The sequence below is a fragment of the Garra rufa genome, chromosome 10 (assembly GCF_049309525.1).
Source record: "Garra rufa chromosome 10, GarRuf1.0, whole genome shotgun sequence".
Classification (NCBI taxonomy): Eukaryota; Metazoa; Chordata; class Actinopteri; order Cypriniformes; family Cyprinidae; genus Garra; species Garra rufa.
Window position 1 is genome coordinate 4,066,768 of NC_133370.1, and position 13,106 is coordinate 4,079,873.

Below are 13,106 nucleotides of genomic sequence, written 5' to 3' on the forward strand. Positions count from 1 at the left end.
CCGATTCATCCGTACTAATAAGCAAAAATGACTCAAGATAATCTAACATTTGTTTTCCTTTTTGTATTGCTGAAGAGTTGATATTTTTTCTTCTGCGGTCTACTGTACAGACCTCAATTTACTTTTCTCTAAGTCCGGGGCTTTTGGCGTAAATAAACCTTAATATGTAGAAAATAGAACTTTTTATATTAAAAACAAACATGCAAGCCCTGCCCAGATTGAAAAAGTAACACAAAAGTAACATAAATTACTTTCCATAAAAAGTAACTAAGTAGCGTAATTAGTTACTTTTTTAGGGAGTAACTCAATATTGTAATGCATTGCTTTTAAAAGTAACTTTCCCCAACACTGAAAGAAGCAGTGTTATTTTATTTTATTTTATTTTGAGCCAGGTGTCAAAATTGTCGTATGGGTGCGACTGTCTCAAGCATGGGTTAATAGATTACAGAAATTAAAAAGAGTAAAAATGTTAATAAATACCTTTGGCATAATTGCACAAGTGTGTATTTTAGTAAATGGCAATCTTTTTTATTCATGTGTTTCTGAAAATATATTCCCTTGTCAAGCCCATGACGGGCACATGGTCGATTTGTCTCAGAATTGTTCAAATATTTAACTTTTTTGGAACCACTACAAAAGTGTCACATTTTGTCCATTGGTGTGACACCCCTAAATTATATTTTTTAAATTGAAAACTGTATTTTAAACTACATATTCATGGAGCTCGAAATAGCAAAGTCATTCATTGACACAAAAGGCTGGAATGTCCTATGGTGTGACAGAAAATGTCCACCAGTGTGGCCACACTACAGGACAAAGATGTCACACCAGAGGACAGAGTCTCTTTAAGAAGCATTTTAAATAACTAAACCAAATAAAAAAAAGTTAGTCAAGACAAACTTTGAAGTTTGTACTGTTTTATGCTGAAAATAAGCACAAAATGTGATCTTTGTTTTTGAAACAGAAAGAATTGAGACATGGAAATATAGACTTAAAGTAAAATGATAAATTAACAGGGATTCACCAGAAAGGAGGAGATCCTAAGAGAATGATGCAAAAAGTAATTAATCAAAATAATGCCTTAAAAAGAGTAGCAATATAGTTTAAAAAAAAAATCATTGTAGGACAAAATTTCAGTTTAGCAAAAATGTAAAAAACAAAAAAAAAAACGTATTGACGAAGTTAGTGACCCTTTATATTTTCTCAAAGATCAGACTTCACACTAAATAAATATATGCATTTCCTTTTCAAAAATGGACTTTTTACAAAAAAAAAAAAAAAAAGGCATTTTATAGTTATATTTTATAATTTATAGTATTGTTCCGGTCCTTGATTCTGATTGGTTGAGCCACATTCTAAGCAGTATTAAATTACTCTAATAATATAAACATACACCTTTGTTTATGTTTGTGTGTTGCTCGGCAAACCACTTGTGTTGGAACCACAACAGTTCCTGAGGAACTACATTGTTTGGCGGAAGAACAATGTTTTTATTAAGGGGAGACACTGCAGGTCAATAGGGTAAAAAAAAATAACTAATAGTTTTCACCTTACTTACCCAGTTGATTGATTACATTGATAATTGCAAACATTTTTTGTATACAAGTTTTTTAAAATGTTAGGTTTAAATATGCAAATGAGGCAGTACTTAATGAAATATGCGCTAATTTGCATACATTTCTAGTACAAAAATCTAAACACTGGATGAAGTCAGTTTCAAAATTCTTGTTTAATTTTTTGACATATTAGAGTCAAAAGTTTTTACAGAGGGGATTTTTGGTCTTATTTTGTCAAGCCATAATTCAGTATGGGGGAATAAAATGTAAAAAATCAAGCAAATAATATATGAACAAATCCCTCTGTAAAAACCTTCAGGATATAGACTGGAATAAAAATGTAAAGTTTGGTGTGTGTAAGTGCTACTGAAGTGGAGATTTATGGCTCAGAACTAATTTTGAGAAAACGGCCTTTAAAAATATGTATTGTAATTGAAATCTATTGACACAAAGAGATAAAGTGCTACAAAAGGATGTTGATAGGTGCATAAAAAAAACTGTGTTTTTGCCTGCAGTGCCTCCCATTAATATCATTACATTTTATTTGCCGTTTTATTTGGTGAAACCTTACTTTGTATATGGAATAACCATTTTATAAAAGCAATAACCCCCATGAAGCCGTGGTTTATAGTGAATTTATAACCGCTAAGGGGCATTGTTAGGCACGACGCGAAGCGTTATTATTTTACTGCCTCTATTTGTCAACTACCCATATCCATCACATACACAGTAGAGCACCACAAACACACATGCACGCGCACACGCTCGCACACTCAGGTCCGTGCACACATCGATGAGGGATGCATGGGACACGGTGTTAGGGATGGGATGGATATGAACCACTGGTAGACACAGAAGATGTTAAAAGTAAATATTACCACCTGAATCCGTCTTGGGCAGAGTGAAATAAGCTATCCGCTTTTTATTCAGTCCCAAATCCCACCTCACTGTTATATTGTCTTGAGTCTGAAGTAAAAAAAGACAAGAGAGAAGGAAGCAGAATAAATATCAGATGTTATAACATTCGCAGTCTGACACAATAAAAGAAGCTTCCAGAACAAAAATTCACCCTGTTGTCATCCAAGATGTTCATGTCTTTTTTCTTCAGTCGTAGAGAAATTGTTTTTTGAGGAAAACATTTCAGGATTTCCCTCCATATAGTAGACTTCTATGGTGCCCTGAGTTTGAACTTTTAGAATACAGTTTAAATGCAGCTTCAAAGGGCTCTAAATTAGGCATGGGATGATAACCGGTTTCAAGGTTTACCGCGGTTTGAAAAAGTCACGGTTTCAAAACCGCAAACAAAAAAAGTGATACCGTTCCTACGATATGTGCATTTTTTGTGTCGTCAAAGTGAAAGCGCAGGACTCCCTACTAGGTTGTGTGTGTGCGTACCTGCAGCGAAAACAATTCAGCCCCACACACCCGGAGCACTGGGCAGCCATTGCTGCGGTGCCCGGGGAGCAGTTGGGGGTTCGGTGCCTTGCTCAAGGGACTCACCTCAGTCATGGTATTGAGGGTGAAGAGAGTGCTGTACATTCACTCTCCCCACCTACAATCCCTGCTGGACTTGAGACTCGAACCCGCAACCTTTGGGTTACAAGTCCGACTCTCTAACCATTAGGCCACAGCTGCCCCACAAACGTAAAACGTAATTTAAGGAATTATATTTACTTAATCAATCAATAAAACTTATGTTATTGTGAATATTACTGTTACTTGTTCATCATTGTGTCAGTGTTTTTTTTTTGCAAGTTGATAATTCTAAGTTAATAAAAGTGATTGCAGTACCAGTTTTGGCCACAATCCTACATACGGTTCCTTTAACTAAATTGTAGCATTTGTGAACTCACAATTATGCTTAATTATGATTTTTAGATGGGTTTAATATACCATGCAGCCTTGGAAAATAGTCTAGTAATGCGTTTCATGGATTCTCATCTGATAAATGCACCACTTCCGGTATTTGTTGTGCTGGCAAAATTAAATCAAACAGAATTACTGAATCACGACAGCACTAAGAAAGTGAGATGGGAGGTTTTTTTCGACATACTCTAACTGAACCGGAATACATAGAGTACACGCAGAGCTAGACAAGATGAGCTTTTGAGGTTAAAAAGTTTATACATTATTTTTTTTTTTTTTTTAGAAAATAACACTGTTTAAAGCCTAAGCTGCATTGAAACTGCATTTTGGAAGTTTGCAGGCACCACTGAAGTCCACTATGGAGAGAAATCCTGAAATGTTTTCCTCAAAAAAACATAATTTCTTTACGACTGAAGAAAGACATGAACATCTTAGATGACAAGGGGGTGAGTAAATTATCTGTACATTTTTGTTTTGGAACTAAACTTCTCTTTTAAATCTGATTCTGTATTTAGGTTTCCATACTTGGGACTCTTTGAGTTTCTTGTCATAGTCAGCCTCTAGTTTAACCAGAGGCCCAAAGATGTTCTGGTACTGATAGGCATCTTCGTAGCGTAGCAGAACGTGCTGAGGTTCCTCATCCACTCCTGGTTTCTCCAAATCCTCCAGCGTTGCTGTTGGGTTTTCCTGCAAACATGACAGAACGGATAGTCATGCAACAACAGGACGCCCAAAACTGTGTAGCCATTCATAAGAAAGCATAATAAATCACTGTACCTTCCAGAGCTCCTCGAGTTTGTTGATCTGCTGTGCCGTGATCTGACGGGCCCTCAGTTGCTCCTGCTCGGACGGGATCTTCACAAGCCAGGATAGGAAGCAGCGGTCCTGGATGAGGGGCTGCCACTGAGAGCTGTCCCAATTAATGTCCTTCAGACTGCTCTGACTGGCACACGGCTGCCTAAACACACAAACAAACACCCACCCACCCATGAGGCTTGATAAGCAATGGTTGACAGCTTCTGATACATTTTTTTTAAACCGATTGTTGTGGTTTTGCAGCTTGAAGTGGTGTGATTAAAGTCACATAACAATTCACATTCACATTTAAAATTAAATATTAAAAAGTAATTTTTTTTTTAAAAGTTCATCCAGTTTCTGGTAAAAATGGAGGAAATTGTTTGTATCTGTATCAAAAAGGTGATCATATTTTATTTTTGGATGGAATTTAATTAGGCCACATGTTCTGTTCCTAAATATATAATTACTATTTCTATTTTATGATTTTATATATATATATATATATATATATTAGTGGTGGGCCGTTATCGGCGTTAACGTGCTGCGTTAACGTGAAACTCTTATCGCGCGATAAAAAAAAATATCGCCGTTAATCTATTCTCAAATTTGGGTTGGGAGCTGGGTCTAAACTACGCAAGCTATGATGACTTTCACCTTGATAGTTTAACGCGGATGTATACCGAAGACTGTAGAATATATATATTTTTATATATATATATATATATATATATATATAAAAATTTGTGAAGGAAACTGCATTGAGTTCCATATGTCCATATGTAAATTGAAATATGGTATATGTTTGTACATCTGTAAATGTTCAATTTGAACAAAAAAAAAAAAAAAAATTCATCTAGACAACATCAGGGGAAATCTCCAGGGAAAAAAAGATGCTAAAAATGGGGAAAAATGTTATGCATTGATTTTATTCATGCACTTGTTAATACAAACTATTTATTAAAATATTAAAAAATATATATTTTTTAATTAATTTAGTCTTAAGGAAAAAAAGGGAAGAAAAGGGTTAAAACTGTATCTGATTTTTTAACAAATATTATTATTATTATTTTTTTTTTTGTAAAGGAAACTCCATTGAGTTCTATATGTAAATTGAAATAGGGTATATGTTTGTACACCTACAAATGCTTAATTTAAATATACAATAAAACTCATCCAAACAGCATGAGTGGAAATCTCCAGGAAAAAAAGACGTTTAATTTTTTTGTAAAAAATGGGAAAAAAATGGTTTGCATTGATTTAATTCATGCACGTGTTAATACAAACTATTTATTAAATTATTAAAAAGTAAACGTTTTTAAAATTAATGAACTATATTATATATAATATTAATTAATATTAGTCTCTTGGAAAAAAGGAGGAAAAGGTCTGAAACTGTATCAAAAAGGTGGTCTGATTTTGTTGCGACATGTAAATCAAAGGAGATTAATATATAGAACATTGACTTTAAGTTTATTTAGGATGGAATTTTATTAGGACACATTCTCTTCCTGGATGTACATAGTTACTGTTTCTACCTTTATATTATTTGTATTGATTTAATATTTTATTTTATTTATTTTCTATATAATTAAAAAGATACATTTACTATTTTTTTTTTTGTAAAAAGAAAGTTTTTAATAAAAGTTCAAAAAAAGTAAAAATTTTTAAATAATGTTATGCATTGATTTAATTCATCCATTTATTAATAAATTATTTATAACAAATTAAATTAAAAATATTTCACGCATAAAAAAAATTATAAAAACATTTATGCATGTATTTATAAATATGCTATTATAAACATATTAAAAGCAATTATGCTAGCAAACTCATTACGTGAAAATGAAAACACGGGTAACATTAGGGACTTTCCCATTTCACATTTTCAGTAAGCATTTCCCATCACACATGCAAGAGTTTTTTTTAAAGCTCAATATCAAGTTTAAAAGCCTGCAGACAGTGTCATATACAAGCCATAAAGAGGAAATCTACTTGGTAAAGTCTAGCTTTTGTTATTATTATTTGAACCAATGACTAAATCTCCCTTATATTTACTGATGCCTAAAAGACATCAATTTAGATTCCAGCCAACCTAATCAAAACAAACCTTTCCCAGAATTATTGAATTGACTTTTACCTGCACAGAAGCACCACAACAGAGTCTGCTTTGGCCGGGATGAAGCCGAGCAGGAAGACGTTACGGCAGCCGCAGTTGTAGCACTCCAGAACCGTCTCTCCCAGCGGTCCGTCCTTATGCAGAGTCACCTCCTTACATTTGGCCCTCACCAAGTGGTTCACAATATGACTGAGAAAACAATTGTGACAAAAAGCATCAGATTTTAATAATGTTTAAAATGCTAAATTAATTGAATGGTGGACTTACCTGCCAGAGGTGTTACCGCGGCCGTTGCAGAACCATTTCTTGCTGGTGTTGCAATAGACCACACATGCTGGATCATGGATGCCACAGTAGCTGCAAACATATTAAACAAAAACAGCATATTAATATTCACACTCCTTGTGAATATATTTATACTACCACTCAAAAGTTTGGGATCAGTAAGATTTTTAACTTTTTTAAATAAGTTTGTAATGCTCATCAAGGGTTTACTTGATCAAATGGAATATTGTGAAATATTATTATGAAGTAAAAAATATACATTAAAAATCTAGTTTATTTCTGTGATCAAAGCTGATTTTTCAGCGTCATTACTCCAGTCTTCAGTGTTGCATGATCCTTCTGAAATCATTCTAATATGCTGATTTATTATCGATGTTGAAAACAGTTGTGCTGCTTAATATTTAGTTGGAACCTGTGATATTTTTTCTAGGATTCTTTAACAAATAAAAAGTTGAAGAGAACAGCGTTTGATCAAGGCGAGACACTGCAGGTGAATAGGTAAAAAAACAACAACTAATAGTTATCACCTTACTTAGTTGATTACACGGATAACTGCAAACATTTTTTGTATTACAAGTTTTCTAAAATGTTAGATGAAGTATGCAAATGAGACATTATTTAATGAAATATGCAGTAATTTGCTTTCATTCCTAGTACAAAAATCTAAACACTGGATGAAGTCTGTTTTAAAATTCTTGTTTAATTTGTTTGACATATTAGAGTCAAATGTTTTGTCACACCATAATTCAGAAAAAAAACTTTGAACAGACAGAAAGCCATGTATTTTTTTTACCATTTTGGGGGAATAAAATGTATAAAGTTAAGCTAATTATATACGAACAAATCCCTCTGTAAAAACCTTCAGAATATAGACAGGAATACAAATGCAGAGTGTGGTGTGTTTGAGTGTTACTGAAGTGGAGATTTATGGCTCACTCAGTGTAGAAGAAAAACTCATTCTGAGAAAACTATGTTTTAAAAATATGTATTGTATTTTGAATCTATTGACACAGTTAGATAAAGTGTTATAACATCGTTGGGGTGTTTTCTTTCCACTAGTCTGAAAAAACACTATGAAAAACCAAAAAAATCTCAATTTGACAGGTGCATGAAAAAAAAAAACAGCATTTTTGCCTGAAGTGTTTCTACTTAAAATAGAAATTGTATGTAACAATATAAACTACCATCTAAATTTTTGGGGTCTGTACATTTTTATTCTTTCTTTTTTTGAAAGTAATTAATATTTTTATTCACCAAGGATGTTAAATTAATAAAAAGTGATGGCAAAGACTTATATTGTTATTATATAGAAATATAGAATTGTATTAGAATAGAATTATATTCTGAATAAATCCTGTTCTTCTTATCAAGATTCTAAAAAAAAGTATCACAGGTTTAAAAAAAGAAATTAAGCAACACAACTGTTTCCAACATTGATAATAACAGTAATTAATCAGCATCTGAAAACTGAAGAAATGGCTGATAAAAATTCAGCTTTGCATCAGAGGAATAAATTATATTTTAAAATATATGAATATAGATCACCATTATTTTAAAATGTAATAATATTTCACAATATTACGTTTTCTGTATTTTTGATCTAGTAAATGCAGCCTTGATGAGCATATAAGAATTCTTAAAAAAAAAAAAAAAAAAAAAAAAAAAAAACATTTAAAATCTTACCGATCCCAAACTTTTGAGCAGCAGTGTACTTATTTACATTACCATTCAAAAGTTTGGAGCTGGTATGATTTATAATTTTTTTATGCAGTAAATACAGTAAAAATGATGAAATATTATTACAATTTTAATTAACTATTCTCCATTTTAATATCTGTTAAAATGTAATTTATTCCTGTGATCAAAGCTGAATTTTCAGCATCATTACTCCAGCCTTCAGTGTCACATGATCCTTCAGAATGTTTGATATTTGATTATAATCAGATATCAAAAGTAACATATTTGAACATAATATTTCCAAGTATTTGAAAATATAAATAATTTGCAACATTACAAAAGTGTGTACTGTCACTTCTGATCAATGTAATGCATCCTCACTAAATAAAAATGTTAATTTCTTAAAGAAAACAATCTTACTGACTCAAAGTTTTGACAGGTAGTGTAAGTGCATACAAAATATATGTTTTCCAAAAAAATGCAATTAAAATCAAGTATAATGTGAACCTGGACCACAAAACCAGTCTTAAGTAGCACAAATACATTGGGTCAAAATTATAGAATTTTCTTTTATGCCAAAAATCATTAGGATGTTAAGTAAAGATCATGTTCCATGAAGATATTTTGCAACCATAAATATATCAAAACTTAACTTTTGATTAGTAATATGTGACCCTGGACCACAAAACCAGTCATAAGGTTAAATTTTACAAAATTGAGATGTATACATCATATGAAAGCTCAATAAATAAGTTTTCTATTGATATATGGTTTGTTAGGATAGGACAATATTTGGCTGAGATACAACTATTTGAAAATCTGGAATCTGAGGGTGCAAAAAAATCAAAATACTGAGAAAATCACCTTTAAAGTTCCCCAAATTGAGCTCTTAATGCATATTACTAATCAAAAATTACATTTTGATATGTTTGCAGTAGAAATTTTACAAAAAATCTTCATGGAACATGATCTTTACTTAATTTCCTAATGATTTTTGGCATAAAAGAAAAATCAATAATTTTGACCCATACAATGTATTTTTGGCTATTACTACAAATATAACCCAGCAACTTAAGACTGGTTTTGTGGTCCAGGGTCACATATGCATTGCTAAGAACTTCATCAGCACAACTTTAAAGGCGATTTTCTCAATATTTAGATTTTTTGCACCATCAGATTCCAGATTTTTAAATAGTTGTATCTCAGCCAAATATTGTCCTATCCTAACAAGCCATACATCAATAGAAGCTTATTTATTCAGCCTTTTGATTTGTATTAATCTCAATTTCAACAAATTGACACTTATGACTGGTTTTGTGGTCCAGGGTCACATTTGTGTAAATAAGTTGCTGAAGTATACAGCACAGTGTCATTACACAAACGATACTGTGAGTGACCAACCAGAGGTAAGAACTTAAGAGAATTAAAGTGCATTATTTTCTCTCTCACAGCTAAAAACACATGAATACAGTGTGAGAGATCAAGGCAGGTGTGTTGTCTATACCTGCAGGCGTGCACCGGCAGGTCTTTAGTGTAGTAAGTATCTTCCTCATCCTCTTCAAAGTTCAGTTCAGCCAGAAGTTGGCTGGTTTTCACCACTGCATCATCTCCGTTGGGCAGAACGCCATCAGGTCCGTTCACCTGCACACACACACACACAAAAAATCACCTTAACACCACCTGTTTCTACAAACAAATCTCTAATTGTACAAGCATGAAAACAGGAGATTCGATACAGTGCACATTTCACCCTCAAACAGACACATCTGCAACTTACACCAGAACAAAACGCAGTTAAATCAGGTATTAATGCACATCTGATGAACAAAAACAATCTAGAATTTACTTAACAAAAGCCTGAAAACATGTCTGAATGCTGCAAAAACCAGACAAAACACACCTTGTTATTAAAGCAAACAAAAGAACAATTTAATTAAATAATTTCCATTTAAACACACCTGCAAGTTATAATTACCATACAAAAGCAAAGCAACACTCTAATCAAACATGCTCTTATAAAACAGGTGCAGTTTACTACAGACTTTCTGAAACACAAACTACCAGTCAAAAGTTTTTGGACAGTAAGATTTTTATGCTTTTTAAAGAGGTCTCTCCTGCTCACCAAACCTGCATTTATTTGATTCAAAGTACAGTAAAAACTTTAAATATTTTGGCTATTTATTTTCAGCATCATTCCCCCAGTCTTCAGAGTCACATGATCCTTCAGAAATTATTCTAATATTCTGATTTGCTCTTCAGGAAACATTTATTATTATTTTTATGATGAAAACAGCTGAGTAGATTTTTTTCAGGTTTCTTTGATGAATAGAAAGTTTAGAAGAACAGCATCTGTTTGAAACAGAAATCTTTTGTAACATTATAAATGTCTTTACCATCACTTCTGATCATTTTAAAGCATCCTTGCTAAATAGAAGTATTAATTTCTATAATTACTTAAATAAAAGCTGATCTTTGGATCTTTCTTCTTGGACCAACTGTTTTAAATATTGCTAATAATAATAATAATAATAATAATAATAAATTCTTGAACAGCAAATCAGAACATTACAATGATTTCTGAAGAATCACATTAATTTTAATTTTAGCAATATTTAAATCAGATGAGTACATTTTTTAGGATTCTCTGATGAATAGAAAGATTCAAAGATCAGCATTTATCTGAAATAAAATTTATATTTTTATTTAACAAGAGTGCTTTAAATTAATCAAAGGTGAAGATAAAAACATTATGTTACAAAAGTCCCCTATTTCAGACAAATGCTGCTCTTCTGAACTTTCTATTTAGAAATCTGAAAAAAAAATCTACTCATCTGTTTTATAGCATAATAACACGTTTTTTGAGCAGCAAATCAGCATATTAGAATGATTTCTGTAGGATCATTTGACACTGAAGACTGGAGTAATGATGCTGAAATGATGAATGATGCTTTGATCACAGGAATAAAATCAATTTTAAAATATATTCAAATAGAAAGCAGTCATTTTAAACAGTAAAAATATTTCAAATTTTTACTGCTTTTGCCATATTATAAAATCAAATAAATGCAGGCTTAGTGAGCAGAAGAGACTTGTTTACGAAAACATTAAAAACCTAAGCCAACTAACTTTTGACTGGTAGTGTAAATGTGAGACAAACTACTGACGTAAACAATATGGCATGTGTGTACAATATCAAATAACATGCATGTTATTATAACACCAAAATACTTCATAAATAATCTTCTCTGCATCACTATTATAAACAAAAAAACACCTGTCAGCTGAAGCTAACTCCACAACTATGAGAATAAGCTGTTATAACATGCAGTTTAATATTTTAAGAAAATTAGTTTATCATCAACATCTTTGTAGTTCACAAAAACCCCTCTGAAAGTAGGCGAAAACACCTGAGATCTGCAGCTAGCCAACCAAACCAAACATTTTGACATACGCATCTATCAATCATAACATTAGAGCTAGTATAGTTAAACACACACTACCAGTCAAAAGTTTATGAACAGTAAGATTTGTAATGTTTTTAAAGTCTCCTCTGCTCACCAAGCCTGCATTTATTTGATTTTTTCAGCAGAAAAGGTAAAATTTTGAAAAATTTTAAGCATATTAGAATGATTTCTGGATCATGTGACACTGAAGACTGCAGTAATGAAGCTGAAAATTCAGTTTAGATCACAGAAAATGTAATATTTAAAATATATTCAAAAAGAAATCACTTACTTCAAATAGTAAAATATTTCACAATATTACAGTTTTTGCCATATTTCAGATCAAATAAACACAGCCCTTCTTTCAAAAACATTAAAATCTTACTGTTCAAAAACTTTTATACACTAAAGTAACATGAGTTCCACAGAAAGTACGTAAATACACCTGAGATCTGCTGCTGACCAACCAAAACAAGCAATCTGAGTAACACATCTATCATTAATCATAACATTAGAGCTAGTATAGTTAGTTAAACATACACTACCAGTCAAAAGTTTTTGAACAGTAAGATTTTTAATGTTTTTAAAGTCTCCTCTGCTCACCAAGACAGCATTTACTAGATTTTTTTCAGCAGAAAAGTACAATTTTGAAATATTTTCAGCATATTAGAATAATTTCTGAATTATGTGACACTGAAGATCGCAGTAATGATCATAGGAATAACTTACATTTTACAATATATTCAAATACAACTTTAAATAGTAAAAATGTTTCACAATATTACAGCTTTTGTTGTATTTGGGATTAAATAAACGCAGCCCTTCTTTCAAAAACATTAAAATCATACATACTGTTCAAAAACTTTTATACACTAAATAACTTACATTTTACAATATATTCAAATACAACTTTAAATAGTAAAAATGTTTCACAATATTACAGCTTTTGCTGTATTTTGGATCAAATAAATGCAGCCCTTCTTTCAAAAACAAAATCATACTGTTCAAAAACTTATACACTAAAGTAACATGAGTTCCACAGAAAGTACGTAAATACACCTGAGATCTGCAGCTGACCAACCAAAACAAGCAATTTGACATAACACATCTAACATCAATCATAACATTAGAGCTAGTACTGTTAAACACACTAGCAGTCAAAAGTTTTTGAACAGTAAGATTTTAATGTTTTTAAAGTTTCCTCTGCTCACCAAGCTTACATTTATATCACCTGAACTACAGCAGAAAAAGCACAACTTTGAAATATTTTTTATTATTTAAAATAACTATTGGTTTTCTATTTGAATGTATTTTAAAATGTAATTTATTCCTGTGGTTTCAAACCTGGATTTTCAGCATCATTAC

General features: G+C 31.7%; 1 protein-coding gene across 2 annotated transcripts in view; it reads right to left on the minus strand.

Moving 5' to 3' along the window:
• LOC141343707 (regulator of nonsense transcripts 1) overlaps positions 1-13,106 on the minus strand; it is a 33,583-nt gene that overhangs the window by 18,881 nt on the left and 1,596 nt on the right. The window contains exons 2-7 of one of the 2 annotated variants that reach the window (XM_073848336.1): positions 9,803-9,939; positions 6,604-6,693; positions 6,358-6,525; positions 4,200-4,380; positions 3,948-4,109; positions 2,438-2,522 (exon numbers count right to left, since the gene is read on the minus strand). In XM_073848336.1, coding sequence (XP_073704437.1) covers positions 2,438-2,522; positions 3,948-4,109; positions 4,200-4,380; positions 6,358-6,525; positions 6,604-6,693; positions 9,803-9,939 — 823 coding nt within the window. Of the gene's footprint in view, positions 1-2,434; positions 2,523-3,947; positions 4,110-4,199; positions 4,381-6,357; positions 6,526-6,603; positions 6,694-9,802; positions 9,940-13,106 lie in introns of both variants that reach the window. The other variant, XM_073848335.1, reaches the window with a different exon arrangement.